Here is a 17,076-nt window from a genome sequence, read left to right as displayed (position 1 = left end):
AAGTCTCAAGATACAAGAAGAGGCGGCGGTGATTTCTTGTTGGTTTTCAAAAATCTCTCTCTCACACGTCACATGGACATGCACATGCACATGGCATGTGTGTGTGTGAGAGAGAGAGAGAGAGCGAGTGCGCGCCCGTCCCGTGCTAGTGTTGGTTGGAGTGGCCAGAGTGCGCGCCCAGGTTTCGTGTCGCTCTCTAATATCGTGAGAGGGTGCCTGCTAAAATTCTTTTTCGGCGGCTCCCGTGGTGTCCGCGCCAGTCCATTGATGAGAGCCTCGATCCGGTACGGCCCGCTGTGGTTCACCGTCAACGGCAGCACAGAGGTACATACTCATAATCGGCGAGACGGGCGGGGAGGAAGTAGAGCGCCGCGTGGGACAGGTGCGGCGCTGGCCGAAATTGCGCCGCGAGACCCGCTGGATCGTACAGAAAGTGGTCGGCGCCGGTGTAGATGGCGCCGTTGTCGGGCGTGTACGAAATGAGGTAAAGGTAAGGTAAGGTAAACTTCTCCACACACACGAGGTGGTGGGGCAAGGGGGGGCGACCCTCGCGTCTCCACGTCTAACGACAGGAGCCCCACGGCATTCAAAGTGCAAGGCCCAGTGCGCGTGGGTGAGCGGTGTGTGTGTGCGTGCGTGCGTGTGTGTGTGTGTGTGTGTGTGTGTGTGTGTGTGTGTGTGTGTGTGTGTGTGTGTGTGTGTGTGTGTGTGTGTGTGTGTGTGTGTGTGTGTGTGTGTGTGTGTGTGTGTGTGTGTGTGTGTGTGTGTGTGTGTGTGTGTGTGTGTGTGTGTCGTCGAGGCTTCCCGACAGGGCAGGGAACCCCCAGCGCGCAGGCGGGGCCCACGGTAGCCTCGTGCAGTACGCGATACCGAGAGCTGGGGGGTGAGGGGCGCCCACGCCAAGGGGGACAAGCGACGGGGGGGGGAGAGTAGTGTCTTTCGCAGGTAAAACGCAATTTTTTTTTTTGAGGGCCAGTGAGGGCGAGCCCATCGCTGTCACAGCTGTGGCAGCCGCACAGTAGGCTGTCGGGCCTGTCCCCCCTTGCCATCGCTGATCGCTCTCCGCACTCCGGTGGGCAGCGGGGCCAGGCCCAGGGCAGGCGGCGCGAGGCGCGCGCGGGACCATCTGTGGCGAGGTGGGTCGCGTCCTCCGACTTCCGTCAACTCACGGTCCACACCCTTAAACAACTCGCCGCTCATCTCCACCTTAACCTCTCGACTGTGCTCGGTATGGGGAACGGACAACGCTGAGAGCCGCAGCCTCCTCGCGGCGACCCGCCCCAACCCCAACCCGCCGCCCCCCGCCACGCGCCACCGGGCCCGGGTCGACAAGCCCCGGGCCTAGCCACCGCAGTTGTCAACGCCCAGCACGACGGGGGGCGCTAGCACGAGCACCCGAACCAAGCTCCCCCGGGCGGCGGCCTCGCCTCGCCCACACGGCGGACGTGGCTCGTCCACGACTGCGCCTCCTCGCCTACACGCCGAGCCAGAGGGACGTGTCGCGGACGTGTCCTGCAGCAGCCCGTCCTCGACTCCGCCCCTCGCCGCCGCCCGCCAGCTCCATCACCGTCCGCAGCGTCGACAGCGAGTGCTCCTAAGCAGTCCCACAAAGCAGCCGTGAGCTCCTGATAGCCCACCCATGACGCTCAGAGGGAGTAGTACCGTAGCGGCGGACGCGGGCGAGACACAGCCGAGCACAGCCAGCTGGCAGGAGTCGCCTGCAGGGGAGAGGCCGCCGAGATGTGGCCGAGAGAGGATGAGGTCGCAGCGAAGGCGGCACACGAGTTGCCGAACGAGTCGGCGAGCAGCCTGCGCGACCATGATGGACCGTGATGGCAGTCCCCGCAGGAGGAGGGAGTTGTGAATGGCGGGTGCGTGGCAGGAGGGGGCGAGGTGGCGAGAGCAGCTCCGCTCTCTGCCACACCCATCTCAGCTACCACCTCTCAGCCACCACCTCTCAGCCACCACCTCTCAGCCACCACCTCTCCGCCACCACCTCTCCGCTACGACTGACTGCTCTCCTGGTGAGCAGCGCGTCGCGAAACGGCATGCGCGCCGCGCGGCCGCTCCGCGCTCGCTCGGCGAAGGCGCGCACGCAATTCTTGAGCGCGTGCAGCGACGTGTTGATCTCCGCGCCTTCCCGCTGCCGCTCCTGCGCAACGGGGTGCAGCAACAACGTCAGAAAGTGGAGCCGGGACCGTGCAGAGTGTTCAGAGCGCCGCGTGGATACAAGGGCTACGTGCACAGCGAAGACGGTGCTTTTGTGTGGATGCAGCTGAGCGACGGAGCACACACCAAAGCCCGCCCCACCATCTAAGGCTGCCGCTCCCTGCAGTGCGCCGCCGAGTCGGCAGCCCACTCCGAGCCGGCGCAGTCGACGAGGGTGAGGCGCCCCGCCGCAGGTCCCGCCGCAGGAGGCCTCCCTCCCCCGCCGAACCGCACCGCCTCCGTCGCCCCCGGAGGGGGAGGAGGGCCTGTTCACAGCTGCGGGTGTGAGAGGGTCTCCGGGCAGCGGCACGCCAGCGGGAGGGCGGGGTGGGGGGGACCGCGGGGCGGGGAGGAGCCGTCGGCGGCAGGCGGTGGCGGGACGTCGATCGAGAGGACCTGCTCGCAGCTGCGGGCGTGAGGAGAGGCCGGGCACGGGCGGGGCTGTGGGCACGCTCGAGACGCGCCATGTGCGAGCGAGACGACGTCGCGTTTGCGCCGGTCGCCTGCGGTCAAAACAGTCCGGCCAAACCAGTCCGCCTCTGGGGCATCTCACGTTGACCCGCTGCCGGGGCGGGTCGGAGGGCCTTCGTGGCTCGCGCGGCGCTGGCGGCGGCGAGAAGCTCCTCGAGCTGCGCCCCGCTCCAGACCTGCCGCAGCGTCGCCCCCTTCAGCTCGATGCCGCCCTCCGCCGCAGCCAGCGGCTGGCAGGGCGAGCCCGAGAGGAGGTCGACGCAGCGCCGGCCAAGCACCTGCGGGACATCTCGGGCGATCTCGGGCAATCTCTTGCCCCCACCGCCCGCCCCAACGCCTCGCACCTCCACCGCCGAGACGCGGAGTGGCGCTGCGGAGCCGCGCGCGCCGTGGCGCGCCCGGGCGGCGAGGAGGGGGGAGGCGAGAGAGAAGACCTGGATGATTGAGGCAGTGATGGCTTGAGGGGCGAGGCGAGGGGCGAGGCGAGGGGCGAGGAAGGGGGCGAGGCGAGGGGCGAGGCGAGGGGCGAGGAGGGGGGCGAGGAGGGGGGCTAGGAGGGGGGCGAGGAGGGTGAGAGAAGGCGGGCGAGGGCGAGGGGTGCCGCCTGCTCGATGGTGTAGGTCTTGCCGGAGCCGGTCTGGCCGTAAGTCAGCAGAGTCGCCTGCCCGCCGCACAACAGGACATGTCCCGGACATGTCCCGGACATGTCCCGGAGAGGCGCGCGCGTGCGTGAGCAGAGCCACCTGCCCGCCGCTCAGCGCGTGCTCGACGAGCGGGTGCGCCGCCAGCCGGTAGACCTGCGAGACATGCCCGGGACATGTCCGGGACATGTCCTGGAAGTGTCGTGCGCCCCTCGCCCGTCGGTAGCACCTCTTCGCCTGCCGCCCCCTCGCCCAAGGCACCGCCCGACGGAGACATGGCCGTGTGGCGGAGGTACATCCGCACCTGCGGCACATGTGTCGGACATGTCGTGGACGTGGCGTGGACGTGTGCAGCCGCGAGAGGTGCATCCGCACCTGCTCACGCGAGGGAGGCATGAGCAGGCGTGAGGAGGCGTGAGCAGGAGCCCTCGCCAAGGCTAGGGGAGGCGGGGCGCTGTCTGCGCCAGGTCGGGCCTCAAGAGGGAGATATGGGGAGATATGGGGAGATGTCACCAGGTCGGGCTTCATGAGGCACGCGTGCGCCACGACACGCCCCCCTCCCCCTCCCCCTCCCTCAACGCTCAGGGCGTCGAAGTCGCCCTTTGCAGCCTCGCTCGGCAGCAGCGGCCGCTTGCGAACGTACGCAGACACGCCGCGAACGCCCCCGCGCGGGGCCGCCGCCTCAGCCGCCTCATCCTCCGCCTCTGCCGCCGCGCCGCCCGCCGCGCCGCCCGCCGCCCCCTCCCTGTGAGCCTCGATGGCGGCTTTGAAGCTCTGCGCGTTGAGCAGCCGGCAGGTCCGCTTGTCCACCATCGAAGCGCCCATAGGGAGGCTCTGCGGCGGGGGTAGGGGCGGGGGCGCAGCCGCCGCCCTCGCTCCTCCCGCCCTCGCCGACGCCGCCTCGCCGCCCATTGCTGCTGCAGCTGCAGGGGGGGCTGCGGGGGAAGCGCACGGGGGCGCTCCGGCTGGCGCGGCCTGCACGGCGTGGGTGGCCTGGGATCGCTGGTTGAGGCGGTGCCTACAGTGCGAGCGACCGCCTGCAGCCTCCTGCAGCCGCGGTGCGGCCGAGAGGCGGCCGCAGCGTGCGGTGCCGAGTCCGCGGCAGGAGAGGAGGACGGGCGGGCAGCGCCGCGGAGATGGCTGCCGCCGAGGCAAGGAGGGACTCCTCGTAGCGCGCCAGCGCGTCGAAGGCGGCCGACGCCGCGTCGGCCGAAGCAGCGCTCGCGTCGAGGCTGGGGCCGTCGTCGAGGGCGTCTCCGAGACCGCTGGCGCGTTCGGGCGATGGCGGGCTGCGCGGCGGCGGAGGAGCCTCGCTGCGGGCGTGCAGGCCGAGGGAGGCGGCCGGAGCGGCGGCGACGCCTCCGGGCGGGGGTGGCGACGGCCGCATGTACTTGTCCCAAGATGTCACGGAGGAGGCGGCCTCCGGCGAGAGCGGCGCCGCCGCGTCGTCGGCGTCAAAGGCGTACGACGAGCCGAAGCTAGGGTGGTCGAGAAAGGAGAGGTCGATTGACATGCCTGACCGTTTTGCGCTCAAGCGAGGCGCCCGAAAGGGTTGGGCTCGGAGGGTTGGGCTAGGAGGGTTGGGCTAGGAGGGTTGGGCTAGGAGGGTTGGGCTAGGAGGGTTGGGCTAGGAGGGTTGGGCTAGGAGGGTTGGGCTAGGAGGGTTGGGCTAGGAGGGTTGGGGTAAGGGTTTTTTCAGGGTTTTCAAGGGAGCATTTTGTCAGCCAGTCGGCTGGAGAGCAATCGAGAGCAAGCGGCTTGAAGGCAAGAAATCCCGCGGAATCCAGCAAAAAAAATGAACACGAAGGCTCAAGAACCTCGCGCTTCATGAGTGGGGATGACGTATTCGTGGAGCTGTTCACACTTCGCGCTGTGAAAAGAGCTTGGCCGCCCGCGCGGTGTTGCTGCTGGCGGCCCGCTCGCTACGAGCCCTCCTCTGTCTCGCAGTTGCAACATGTACATGTACGGTGTCGGATGCACAGGTGTGGTGCTGCTTCCACAAGCCGGCCTTCACGTAAACGCACAACCCCGGCCTTCACAGGAAGCGTCTCGGATCAATGGCCGCGCTCTCGACGGCTCCACTCCGGACGCTTAGGCAGCTACCGAGAGCTTCCTTCCAGCAGCGCAAGGCGCGAGGCACAGTGCCTCACAGCTGGCACTGGCCGCACACGTAGGACTTTAGTGCGGCGGCCTGCTTAATGGTCATGCCGACGCAAGCCGGGTGGAACCAGTCGTCGCACCCGTCGCACGCGATCATGACGGAGCCCACATCCGAGCGGCCGTGCCGGCAATTGTCGACGCAATGCCTATAGCGAACGATCGTGTGGTTGGACCAGACGTGATCATGGAACTCGCGTCGCCACCCGAAAAGACAACTGCTTGGCGGCCGCAGCCTCCGCACCGTCGGACGGACGCGAAAGGCGCGTGAGCGGGACGAGGTGGTGCCCCGTCATGCCCACGAAGGTGAAGCAACCGTCGCGAATGGCCCAGCGGGACGGGCGCCTCGACGAGCCCCCGGCAGTGCAAGCGGCGTGGTCGGCACGCACCTGCACGTTGTTGTACTCGCCACCTTGGCGTACTCGCACCACGAGCACCTCGCCCGGCTTGTGGCACTCGGGGCAGTTGTAGCGCGCGGTAGCCGGATCCGACTGCGTCGGCTTGCGCGCAGCCCGCGGCTCGCGCCCGGCCGCCAGCCGGTCCGCCTCGGACATCGGCGCCTTGCGCGGCTCGCGCCCGGCCGCCAGCCGGTCCGCCTCGGACATCGGCGCCTTGCGCGGCTCGCGCCCGGCCGCCAGCCGGTCCGCCTCGGACATCGGCGCCTTGCGCGGCTCGCGCCCGGCCGCCAGCCGGTCCGCCTCGGACATCCTCCCCTGCGCGACGGTCCGGTGCTTCTTTCCCCACCGCGCCGCCTCGTTAAGCAGCAGCGGGCAGAGCGAGCGGAGAGCGGAGAGCGTCGCGGTGTCGGGCGGAGTGACGTCGGGCGTGTAGAGGAGGCCCGACAGCTGCGAGGCCGAGACGTACGTCAGCTCGCCCGCTTGCACGAGGAGCGACTCCTCCGCCTCGGCTGGGTCCCAGCCGTCTGGGGCGACGACGACAGGCCAGCAGAAGTACGTCGTTGAGAGCATCTCGGCCTGTGCGACAATACGATACGTGACAAATCACGTTGATTGGGGTTGAGGCTCGGGATGGCGAGCGCCGTCTCGGCCGAGAGGACGAGCTCGCAAACGGCGCCAGAGCGCTGGAGCGCGCTGACGAGCGAGAGCAGCTCGTACGGCCCGACGTCCTCGGGCACGACTAGCACGTCGGTGCGGGCGAGGCCGAGGCGGCGGAGGTGCGGCTCCAGCGAGCCGACGATCACCTACTAGTCGGAGAGACGTGTCGAGACGTGTCTCGGAAGTGTCTCGGAAGTGTCTCGGAAGTGTCTCGGAATCGCACCTGCGAGCCGTAAGGCAGCGACTTCCGCAGATGCGCCGCCCGCCGCTCGTCGAGCTGATGCGGGCACCAGACCGTGAGCGACCTCCCGGCGAGCGCGGCGGTGGCCTCGGCCGCGCTGCGCTCAAAGCGCGCGCGCACATGCCCGCCCCTGCCGCCAAAGACGGGCGAGAAGGAGCCGAACGCGAGGAACTCGTGGGCGAGCTTGAGCATCTCCTGCTTCTCGCCCTTGGCAGCGCTCGACTCGAGCTGCGCGAGGAACGTCGGCGCCTTCTTCTTGGCCGCGTCGGTGGCCGCGAGGGCTGGGTTCAGCGGCGCAGCGAGCAGGTGGAGCAGCAGGCGCGTGCCGTCGAGCGCGCCGAGGCCGAGAGCCATGCCGACGGCGGCGGCGGCGGCGTCGGCGTACTCCTTGATGTGCGCGACCGAGATGACGCCGCTCTTGTCGAACACGCGCTTCAGCAGCCAGCCGACGTGGCCGAGGTTGCCGACGATGAGCTGCTCGCAGCCGAGGTTCATGAGCGGCGCGTCGCCCGGCTTGGCGGCGTCGAGGTGGAGCACGCTGGTCGTGCCAGCCTTGTCCTGCGACGGGGCGAGGCGCGGAGTGAGCGCATGGAGAGGGCCGGCGCGGGTCTTGGGATCAGCTCACGGGCGACGCGTGTCGGGTGGGAGATGGCAGGGTGGGGTGTGCGCGCACCGTCCGCCCCTGCTTGGAGAAGGGGACGAGCAGCCCCATGCCCCGCAGGGAGAGGCCGCGGTTGCGCAGCCCGCTCGCGATCAGGCGGTTGAGGTGCGGCGTAGTGATGCTGTCGTACCGCTCGAGGTCGCAGTCGCGGCAGAGCGGTAGGAAGGCTTCTCCCGTGCACGTCATCACCTGCGCGCAGACCTTGCGCTGGTTCCACGCGGTGAGCACGACCGCCTGCCTCGGCGCAGCGGTGGAGAGCGTCTCGAGCAGGCCGGTGACGAGCGCGGCGAAGCAGCCGACCGACGAGTTGACGCGCTTGTCCGCCGCCGGCTCGCCGACGGCCGGCAGGAGAATCGAGAGCGCATCGAAGCTGCCAAGTTTGCGCACCTTGTCCAGGTAGAGGCCCATGCCCGATGAGAAGATGCCGCCAGAGAGGCCGTCGGCGAGGGAGGCGAGCACCGATGCGCACTCGAGTGGGTCCTGCCGGTCGCCTTCCCCGCACGCGCAGCGGCCGACGAAGCTAACGGAAAGGACGCCGAGCTCGGGGTCGCAGTCCGTCGGCGTAAACAGGACGATGGAGTGGTGGTGATCCGAGGCGTCGCCACTCTCGGCGAGCTGCAGCAGGCCGCCCGGCTGGTTGGGCGAGTGCATGTCGACGAGCTGCTCGACGGAGAAGCGGCCTCCCGCGACCACCTTCTCCAGCTGTTTCTCGGAGATTAGGAGGTAGCCCTCATATCGTAGGAGTTCGAGCGTCGAGCGCACGTTGGTGCCTGCCGGCGGCGGCGGCGGCGGAGGAGAAGGCGCCGTCGGCAGAGGCGCCACAGATATGGCGCCAGTCGCAGCCGGCGGCGTGAAGCTCGCGGTGAGGTTGAGCGGCCGCAAAGCCCGTTGCGGGCTTGGGGATGCGGCCTTGCTCAGCGATGGCTGCTCAGGCGTCTGCTGCTGCTCGTTCTCCGACGCCGGCGCCCCCGCCAGCGACGAGCAGCACTCGTGCGGACAGCTCTTGAGCTTCTTGCGCCCACGTTTGGAAGCCGGCAAGCAAGAGCCGGCCATCTCGTCGAACATGGGATTCGGCATGAGATTGACACTGCGAGTCGGAATGAGCCAACGTGGCAGTCCAGCCTGCTGTGGACTGTGCCAAACGCAGCCAAATTCTTTTTATTCTAGCACGCGCCAGTTCGCACCTGAGCCTGTGTGCTGTGAGAGAGAGTTCTTTTATTTTTCTTTTTATTTGAAGAGAGAAAAAGGATGAGGCGGGCGAGAGCGCTTTCTTTGTTCTCCCCTCGAAGGGAAGATTTTACCTGCCCGGAAAAGAATTCTTAGAAGCGAAGCCTGAAAAGAATTCACGCTCAATTCTTTTTGTAACGATGGTCGTCAGAGTTGGTCCTTGGAAGACCGACTGCTCGCGCGCGGTGCCACCCCCGCGGCGCTACCCTTGGCGCGGCCGAGCTCGGCGATCGCGCTCTTAGGTTTTTCTACTAAAAAGTGGAAGCAACTTGCTTCCACTTTGACACGTCACTTGTATTCTCAAAGATTTTCAACACCAATCTCGGAGAGAGAGATTTTCAATGCCTCGATAGAAAAATGTAGTTGGACCCTCGGAGAGCGGCAAAAGCTTACGCGGCAGTTTGGTTGTACTGCACGTCGCGCTGGATACACTCCGTATGCTCCTGGCTGCCTTCCTCGCGATGCTCGGCCGTGGCTCCATCTCCTCGTCGGCCCTAGACGCGGGCTCGACCGACGATCACACTCTCCGCGCGCAAGCCTCTCGCAGCAACCAAATGCAAGCGATGGGCGAGAGCGTTGAGCTGCGGCCGCCAGCAGGGTCGGCGGCGGCGGCACCGATGCTGACCATCGACATGATGAACTGGACTCGGCCCGCTTCCTTCCGCTCTACCGACAAGCTCGTGGTGCTGCAGCCTGACCCACCGACGTCAGTCCAGGGCATCACAGGGTCACGTGCGAGCGAAGTTCCGCGTGTGAGCCTGGGCCGGAAGCTCACATGGTGGCAGTACGACCAGACGTCGTGGTCGGCGCGAGAATGGATGCCGTTTGCGCTGCAGCGACTGTCGGTGCAGCTCTGGGTGGCGCTCGCGGACGAGGCACAGCGCGCCATTGGTGCGGCGTCACGCGGCCGCGAGGGACCGCGGGGGAATGCTAGTGGGATGGGGGGCTCTGAGGGGAAGGGAGCGGGGGGCGCCCAGTAGGGCGCCGGCACCCCAGCGTAGAGGGCGTCGTGTAGCCCTCCTTTTGGTATAACTAACAAGGGGGCGTATAAGCTCTGTCCTTCTCCCAGTCTAGTCGTGATCGAGACTGAGGTGCCGAACTGAGAGGCACTACTGGAGGCTACCTCCGGCCACCGCTCGACTACCAAGGCACATGGCCGGTCCTGTGGCTTGCCTGGACTCGCTCAGAAGCCTCAATTCGCGCACACCTTTGCTCTCTGGCTCCCGCGAGTGCGTTCAGGCCACACAAGCAGGCGACGCCGAGCACCCGCAACGCATCTCGCCTGGGCGCCACCTATCGACCCGACTGATTGGCGCAGCATCAAAGCCGACCCCATGACGGTCCTTCAGCCCCACGAGATAGGCAGTTGCGCCCTGATCTCGGTCCAAGACGGCCAACGCCGTGTCCGGCACCTGCTGGCTGCTTCACGGGGATGCCCCCCCCGGACACATGCTGCAGCCCCGAGTGGATGTATTGGTCGTTTGTGGGTCCCACAAGACTACTCTAGTAGGGGCCAGGCGCTTGAGCGTCGGCGGTACACCTGTGCAGATGTTGCACGGGTTAAATGGCTCCTCGTACAGGGTAGGAGGCAGGTGGTGGGTTTGAGTGTCGTGAGTGCTTGCAGCCGCGAGTGTAGCACCGTTTGTGACTCCCATGGATGAAGTTGGGTGGGGCACGGTGCTGGGGGGCGGTCCGGTGCGCCACAACAGCCTCCCCAGCTGACCCCCATCCAGTTCGGCACCTCTCCATCCTGACCGTGGAACCCCAACTTCAAGAGAACTTCAAGTTTTTGTTTTGTCAACTTCAACCGGTATATCTCGGGCGGACTGGCACCTCAGGAGCTCATCCTGGGCGGTTTTGGGGAGTCTTGGGAGTGTACTTGAAGGTGGTAAAAAGAGTTTTGCACCGCACAGCTTAACCGGCGGGCGTGCTGAGCAGCGTGAAAACCGAAGGACAGAGGTTATCGCGACTGGCGGCCCAAGGAGCTAGGTGCCCGCCGCCGCCCGCCCGACGAGCACCATGTTTCACCTGCTCGTGCTAGCTCAGTCGCTGCAGCGCCACATTGAGACACGATCAACGGGTGGGCGTCCACGCCCGGAGAGCGTCGCGGCCATCCACGTGCACGAAAAGCAAGCAAGCAGGCCGATTTTCCCGGTCCTGCACGTTCATGTCAGCGGCTCCGCTGGAACCACATTCTGCAGCCTCGGTCGCCGGCAGCACAGCGTGTCTGGCCGCGCCGCAGGCCGCGCCTTTGCGTGCAATCTTCCCTGCAAGGGAAACCTCGACTGGCGGGCAATTGCGCTGCCGCCGTGGAGCTCCAGGCCCTGCGGGAGAAGCCTCGTCGGCTCATGCGAGGCTCTTGAGGCCACAATGGCGCAAAGGGGTTTCCACGTTCTCGGAGCAATGGAGACTGTCTTGCCAGAGGCCAATCGATCACACTCGAGCCAGGCTTTGGCCAACGCGATTACCCCCGCCGACTTGGCCCACGGCTCACTCCACAAGGCCGCGTGGTGTCGCGACTACAAGCAAACGAATGGGATGCTGGTGGTGACGCGTGGAAGCACCTCGCCGTATGACATGATTTATCCTCTCAGCGGCTGGCAGGTGACACTCCACCTCGTTGCATCCGTGCTGCTGCGCTGCCCACCGCTAAACTGACCCCGGTCCCTCCGGCCCCAACCCTTTTGCGCAGCCGCGGGCGACGTTGTGCCTCAACATTCGCTACACCTTCCTGATGCACGACCCGATTAAGCGCATTGCCTCCGAGCTCGCCATCAAGTGCTACCATCCCGTCAGCAAGACTGACACCTGTGTCCCGCACAACACGACCGAGCTAGAGCTGGGAATCAGCGACGCTGGCAGCTTGGCGTGCGCGCGCCGGCTGGTTGATTTTGTCTATGCGCACGACCTCATCCTCGACCCTACCGACGGGCGCTACTTGATGGGCACACCCGCGCTGAGCGAGTACAACATCCGCATGCTGCTCGGGCCGCGCGTCTTCCTCGCCCGGCTCGGCGAGTCCCCCCACACCTCTGTGGTTCCACATAATCCTCGATCCATATCCATATCCTGAAGACCGAAGCTCTCCCGCCGGAGTACGGTGTGCCTCGTCCGCGATCCATGCAGCCATGCCCGTAGGTGAGGTGAATGAGGCGCACTTTGCAGCCGCCGCGGAGATGGTTGAGGCGTTCGTCTTTGCTGCTCCGGTGGCGAACCTGAGCCAGGCCAGCCCTCTGCTGGAGGCCAAGCTTGGGTGGCATGTACCCGCAATGCCTAGCTCCAATCGACACTCAAACGGGCGAGTGGGACAGCTTGCGGACATGATACGCGCAACGCTCGGCCCGACGCTGCGTGCCATGAATGCGTGGGACCTCAAGCTGTACGATACCGTGAGGGGTCGGTTTGAGGCGGACATGCGTCGATTGGGTGCCACAAATACGCCGGGGGCGCCGGTGCCATAGAGATGGGTAGACACCACACTCGGGGTTGCAACCGCTCACACTAAGCTTGTACCGTTGTACGTCTTTTTAGCTTACCCAAAAAAGTGTCGCGGGACTCGCGATCCGCATCGAGAGTAATACTAATAGATTATCAAATGCGGGGACGACCCCCCGGCACATGCAGCGCACGTGTGAGAGAGCGAGCACGCCGCCGCCGAGTTCGAACTGCTACATGATGAGCCGCGCAAGAACCGAGATATGAGAGCTGTACACGCGCCGACACACTTACCGGGGGAATGAACTGCGCCAGTGTGCGGAGCCGCGATGCGGACTCGCCAACAGATGTAGTGATCCTCGCCTCCTAAGCGCGAAAGCCGCGGCCCGCAGCGCGACAAAACGCGGATTCGCCGCGCACACTCGACGGCAGTGCAGCGGCGGGACACTCGCCCGCGCCGCCGCCGCCGGCCTCAGCCTCAGTGCGGGTTCTTGGGGTCGGTGAAGTGGAACTTCTTCGCGCCGACCATGCCCATGACGATGTCGAAGACGCCAAACTGGCCGGCAGTCAGAGTGCCTACGTGGAGGTGGAGGGGCGGTGGAGGGACCGCGTCCTAACAGGCGCCCGGCCGGCGGCGGCCCAATGTGCCGATCATGACGCAGCGCGCGAAGAGGCCGGTGGTGGCGAGGGCGACGAAGCCCTCCTCGGCGGCGATGTTGGTGAGGCGCGACATCAGCCCTCCCGAGCCGCCCGCGCCCGCCTTGTTGACTTTGGAGAGCAGCGAGTCGGCCGGGTGCGAGATGATGGCGGCGGCCACGCCGGCGATGACGCCCGAGCCGAGCGAGACGCAGAGGTTTCCGCCCTTGCTCATCTTCGAGGGCTCGCTGCCCATGCCCGCGTAGATGGACTCGGCCGCCTTGCCCTGCACCGCGAACTTGGCCATCGTGTACGGGATCTGCCTGTTCACGGCCAGAGGTGTGAAGAGACGCTGTTCACACCCATCGTGACCATCGTGTGCGGGATGCTGCTTGAAGAGGATCGGGAGGAAGCCCGCGTAGAAGCCTCCGATGACGCCGTTCTCGGAGACGAGGCGCGAGGCGCAGCCAGCCATGCCGGAGGCGTAGGTCGGGTCGGAGACGAGGCGGATGCGGCAGGCCTGGGCAGGGGTGGGGTGGGGACGGGGGGGGGCTGGGGGCGGACCACGCCGCAAGCCTGCAGAGTCCAGGCTCTGGGGCCCAAGCAGGCAGCAGGGCGAGGAAGCGGGCGGCAGGTAGATAGCAAGCGGGTCGGGTCGGGCGAGGCTTGCGGAGAGGTTTGCGGAGAGGTCTGGGGAGAGGCTTGGGGGAGAGGGCGGGGAGGGGGCGGGCTGGGTGGGTCGGCGGGGACCTCGAAGGGGCACAGGAAGATGTCGGCGATGAACTCTGCCCCGGCAGCGGCGGCGAGGTAGATGGAGTTGCGGTTGTCCCAGGCAGACTGCTCGCCGAGCGTCTTGGTGAGCTGGACCTTGAAGAACTCGACGCCGCCGAACTTGAACCAGCCCTGCGGAGGGTTTGGGGTGGGGGGTGAGGGCGGGCGTGGGGAGTAGGGTGGGGTGGGGTGGGGTGGCGGCGCGTAGGGCGCTGTGTTGCGGCGGCGGTGGGAGGGGGATTGGGAGAGGGAGGGGGAGGGGGGAGGGGACGGGTCGGGAGGGGGGCTTGGCGAGCGCGGGAAGGGGGGCGGGGGGGTTGGCCGTGAGGGCAGGCTAGGCGAGAGCCGCCGCAGAGGGGAGAGAGAGAGGGGCTGGAGGTGTCGCTGCAAGAGCAAAGAGGGGAGGCGATCGGCGCCTGGATGAAATAGCCCTGCGCCGTCGGCATGAGGCCGGTGAGGAGCGCGCCGGCGCCCTCGGCCGCGGCGATCTGGCGGAAGCCGCCGATGAAGCCCTGGTTGTACGTCGCCGGGTCGAGCTGGATGCGAGTCTTGACGACGTCAACGGGCGTCATCGCGCCGTGGGTGAGGCTGCAGCAGATGCCGCCGGCGAGGGCGCCTGCGGCGAGGGCGGAGGGAGGCTCGGAGGCGGAGACGCGACATCGCACCCGCGCCAACCGGGGGGGAGGAGCCGGCGGTGTGGGCGCAAGAGAGCTGCCGCGCCTTGCAGGAAGTACGTGAGGCCAAAGGGGCCCTGGCCCATGATCTCGCCCTCCGCCGGCGAGGCCGCAACCATCAGCTGCTTGGCCGGCACGGCGGCGTCGGCGCGGCGGGTAGCGGCGGACTCCTTCGCCTAGGGTTGGCAGGGGTCCCACATCGGCCGGCATTGGCAGTTTCGCCTTTGTTCACGAGGCTGGCGCGGGCTGCCCGTGAGAAGGCGCCGAAGCCGGAGAGATAGGAAGTCGAGGCGGCGGAGAGACCGAGGACCATGGTTTAGGTTGACTGCTGCGGCGGGAGAGAGAGGTGTGGTGAGCTGTGGCCGCGGGCACGGGCACGCCGGCTTCAGGCGCACCTTTGATGCTGAGCCAGCGATTTTTTCTTGTTTCAGAAAACGTCCGGCTCCACACTTCTTTAGGAAGAAAGCGTTAGAAAAAGAAAAAACCCCGCCCCGCGGCGCACGCAGGGCGTCCAGCCAAGGGCAACTTTAATAGGCCAGGAGGAACCGGGGCCGGCTCTCGTCTCATGAGCCAGGCAGACAGCTCGGCGTCGCCGCCGGCGACGGCGGGGGAGGGCGCGGGGCCGTCGAAACGGGAGTCGGAAGTGGAGGACCTGGCGAGGAAGTGGCTGTGCGCGGCGGAGACGGAGGCAGTCGAGGACGATCTCAAGAAACTGGTCGAGGAGACCAAGATGCCGCTCGAGAAGCTGGCGGTGCGTCCGCGCCCCGCGCCCCGCGCCCCGCGCCCGCAGCGCTTGCCCGTGCGGGGGCGTCCCGAGGCTTGCGCGCGCTCCACCCCGCCGCCGCGCTCTCAGGGCAAGGAGGGGCTGCGGATGGGGCCGTATCAGCTGGTGCTGTGGCAGCCGCGCTACGTGTTTGCCGACTTGGACGGGCTCCATTACCAGAAGCTCTCCACGCAGAATCGTCCAATGGGGAAGCCGAAGAAGATCACATTTGCATCCATCCTGGTGTGCCGGACAGTAGCGACTAGCCCGCCCGCCCTGGCGCAGCGAGACCGCGCGCTCGGGAGCCCGGCCCCGCGACCGCCCCTCTTGAGAGCCGCGCGCCGCGCGCCGGCCCGCAGGAGGTGACCGAGCTCGAGCAGGGCGAGATCGTCATCCGGTGCCGCAGCCGCGACTACACCTTCAAGGCGCGCGGCGGCGCCCCGCTCCTCCTCCGCCCGCGCCCGCCCGCCCAGGGTCCCGGAGGCTCCCGCTGTAGGCGCCCGACGCGAGCAAGGCGTCCGTGATGGTGCACAACTTGAGGCAGCTCATCCTTCGCCATGCGGAGGCGAGTGGCGAGACGGGAGAGCAAGAGGGGGCCGACTCGTCGTGAAGTGAGCACAGCACAACTGCCTCCCCCCTCCCCCTCCCCCACCGAACCACCACCCGCGCCATCGCGCGTGCGTGCCTCACTCGGCCGCCGCACTGGCCCGCTATTCCGCACTTCTGCTCGCCCGCCGGAGCGCGCCCCTATCCCCCGGCGGTGCTCGAGCGCCCTGCGCGGTGTCCGCTCTCCACCATCCTCCTCCTCTGAGCTCTTGTCAGTTGTCTGTGCGTGACACGAAACGGGAAAAAACGCAAATCAAAAAAAGTTGGGCATTGGCCATTGCCGACAAAGCGGAAAGGCGCGTGTTAGCAGGATGAGGAAAGACATTTCCGTAAAATGCGTAAAGTAGACCGAGCCGATTTAGGCGGGACCCGCGTGCGACTACGAGCGTGGGCGTGTCGCCTGTCGCGCCGCGACACTCGAGAGGGACGGAGGCCGCGGAGGCAGGGGCGGGAGGGCCTCAGTACTACGAGAGCTGCTGCGTCCAGTCGTACGGCTCGAACGCCTGCGGGAAGGTTCCGGGAAGGTTCCGAGGCGGCTCCGAGGCGGCTCCGAGAGGACCGCGACGCGAGATCGCGTCTCTAGGAGTGTGCGGGGAGTGTGCAATGCGTGTCTGGCGCCTTTCCGAAGTCGACGACGCGAGATCGCATCTCCTCGAACGGCAAGGGCGGCCGCCGCTTGAGAGGGATGCCGGCGCCGTCGAACTCGATCAGGCCCTCGACCTGCGAAGGAGGGTCTCCGAGCGGGTGAGAGACGCCTCGGGCAAGGCTCGTCCAGACGTGGTGAGCGCCAAGGACCGTCTCGCGCCCGAAGTCCGTGTTCCACTCCGCCTCGTCTTCGACCACGTGGGCGTAGCCCGCCTGCCGGTCCAGCGGCAGTGCCGGTCCAGCGGCAGTGAGTCACGTCGCGGCTCGGCAACCACTCGGGCGTGTGGCCGGGCCACCACTCTGGCGGCGCGCGGCACGCCTGCAGCGCGAACGAGACGGCGAAGTACGAGAAGCCCGCCGGGACCGTCCCTACGCAATGAGACGCTCCTGGTGGACTCATACTCAGTTGAGCGAACCAGGAGCCGGGGCTGGGGCGGCGCCCCGCACACAGCCGCCCGTGTCGTAGATCTTCTTGTGCTGCGACCACTCCTCGTCGCACTCGAGGATCGCCTGCAGCAGAGGGAGGCGTGAACCCCGCCCACCCCCCCCCTGCAGCAGGGAGGCGTGACCCCCCCCCTCTCCTCCCCTCTCCTCCCCCCTCTCCTCCCCCCTCTCCTCCCCCCTCTCCTCGCCCCGCTCGACCTCGGCGCCTTTTTGAAGTAGCCTGGCGCGGCGGCCGCGTCGCGCGCCGGCAGAGGGATGCACTCGATCGCCATCGTGTCTCGCGAGGGCAGCCCGGCGCTGCCGAGGCGCAAGTGCTGCTCGAGAAAGACCTGTTCGTGATCCGTCCGGTTCAGACGCCCAACCACGCACAGTCGCCGAGCTGCTCGAGCGACACCAGCTGCGCCCCACGCGCCGCAAACATGCGCAACAGGCACTTTTGGA

The 17,076-nt window shown here is 67.1% G+C and overlaps 5 protein-coding genes across 5 annotated transcripts in view; 1 reads left to right on the top strand and 4 right to left on the bottom strand.

The window, feature by feature from the left end:
- Positions 1-1,341: 1,341 nt before the first annotated feature.
- On the bottom strand, positions 1,342-3,888 carry EMIHUDRAFT_452132 (hypothetical protein; the record flags this gene model as incomplete). Its single annotated transcript, XM_005764958.1, has 13 exons — positions 3,696-3,888; positions 3,550-3,624; positions 3,423-3,476; positions 3,284-3,340; positions 3,024-3,113; positions 2,856-2,957; positions 2,642-2,711; positions 2,443-2,474; positions 2,240-2,329; positions 1,969-2,152; positions 1,663-1,718; positions 1,534-1,594; positions 1,342-1,427 (listed from the first exon to the last, which is right to left on the bottom strand). Exons 1-13 carry the CDS (start codon positions 3,846-3,848, stop codon positions 1,342-1,344), a joined length of 1,110 nt encoding a protein of 369 aa, XP_005765015.1. The 5' UTR covers positions 3,849-3,888.
- A 450-nt stretch (positions 3,889-4,338) lies between these two features.
- EMIHUDRAFT_213270 (hypothetical protein) lies at positions 4,339-4,833 on the bottom strand (the record flags this gene model as incomplete). The annotated part of the gene is made up of 1 exon (XM_005764957.1): positions 4,339-4,833. The coding sequence occupies one exon, from the start codon at positions 4,831-4,833 to the stop codon at positions 4,339-4,341; it is 495 nt and encodes a 164-aa protein (XP_005765014.1).
- Positions 4,834-12,224: 7,391 nt separating this feature from the next.
- Positions 12,225-14,508, bottom strand: EMIHUDRAFT_437270 (mitochondrial carrier protein). Its single transcript, XM_005764956.1, has 7 exons — positions 14,428-14,508; positions 14,224-14,353; positions 13,920-14,119; positions 13,483-13,635; positions 13,125-13,252; positions 12,745-13,055; positions 12,225-12,672 (listed from the first exon to the last, which is right to left on the bottom strand). Exons 1-7 carry the CDS (start codon positions 14,488-14,490, stop codon positions 12,575-12,577), a joined length of 1,083 nt encoding a protein of 360 aa, XP_005765013.1. The 5' UTR covers positions 14,491-14,508; the 3' UTR covers positions 12,225-12,574.
- A 192-nt stretch (positions 14,509-14,700) lies between these two features.
- Positions 14,701-15,825, top strand: EMIHUDRAFT_437267 (hypothetical protein). Its single transcript, XM_005764955.1, has 4 exons — positions 14,701-14,928; positions 15,031-15,183; positions 15,300-15,365; positions 15,437-15,825. Exons 1-4 carry the CDS (start codon positions 14,743-14,745, stop codon positions 15,548-15,550), a joined length of 519 nt encoding a protein of 172 aa, XP_005765012.1. The 5' UTR covers positions 14,701-14,742; the 3' UTR covers positions 15,551-15,825.
- A 185-nt stretch (positions 15,826-16,010) lies between these two features.
- The window catches only part of EMIHUDRAFT_213262 (hypothetical protein), a gene marked incomplete at both ends in the record, with an annotated part of 5,399 nt that continues 4,333 nt past the window's right edge, over positions 16,011-17,076 (bottom strand). The window contains 7 exons of the mRNA XM_005764954.1: positions 16,011-16,049; positions 16,180-16,266; positions 16,342-16,404; positions 16,448-16,560; positions 16,641-16,701; positions 16,834-16,855; positions 16,897-16,964. Of these exons, the coding sequence (XP_005765011.1) occupies positions 16,011-16,049; positions 16,180-16,266; positions 16,342-16,404; positions 16,448-16,560; positions 16,641-16,701; positions 16,834-16,855; positions 16,897-16,964 (453 nt within the window). The remainder of the gene's footprint in view (positions 16,050-16,179; positions 16,267-16,341; positions 16,405-16,447; positions 16,561-16,640; positions 16,702-16,833; positions 16,856-16,896; positions 16,965-17,076) is intronic.

This window comes from Emiliania huxleyi (genome assembly GCF_000372725.1).
Source record: "Emiliania huxleyi CCMP1516 unplaced genomic scaffold EMIHUscaffold_57, whole genome shotgun sequence".
Classification (NCBI taxonomy): Eukaryota; Haptophyta; order Isochrysidales; family Noelaerhabdaceae; genus Emiliania; species Emiliania huxleyi.
The sequence above is the reverse complement of the archived record's forward strand: the minus strand, read 5'-3'. Positions and strand labels throughout refer to the sequence as shown.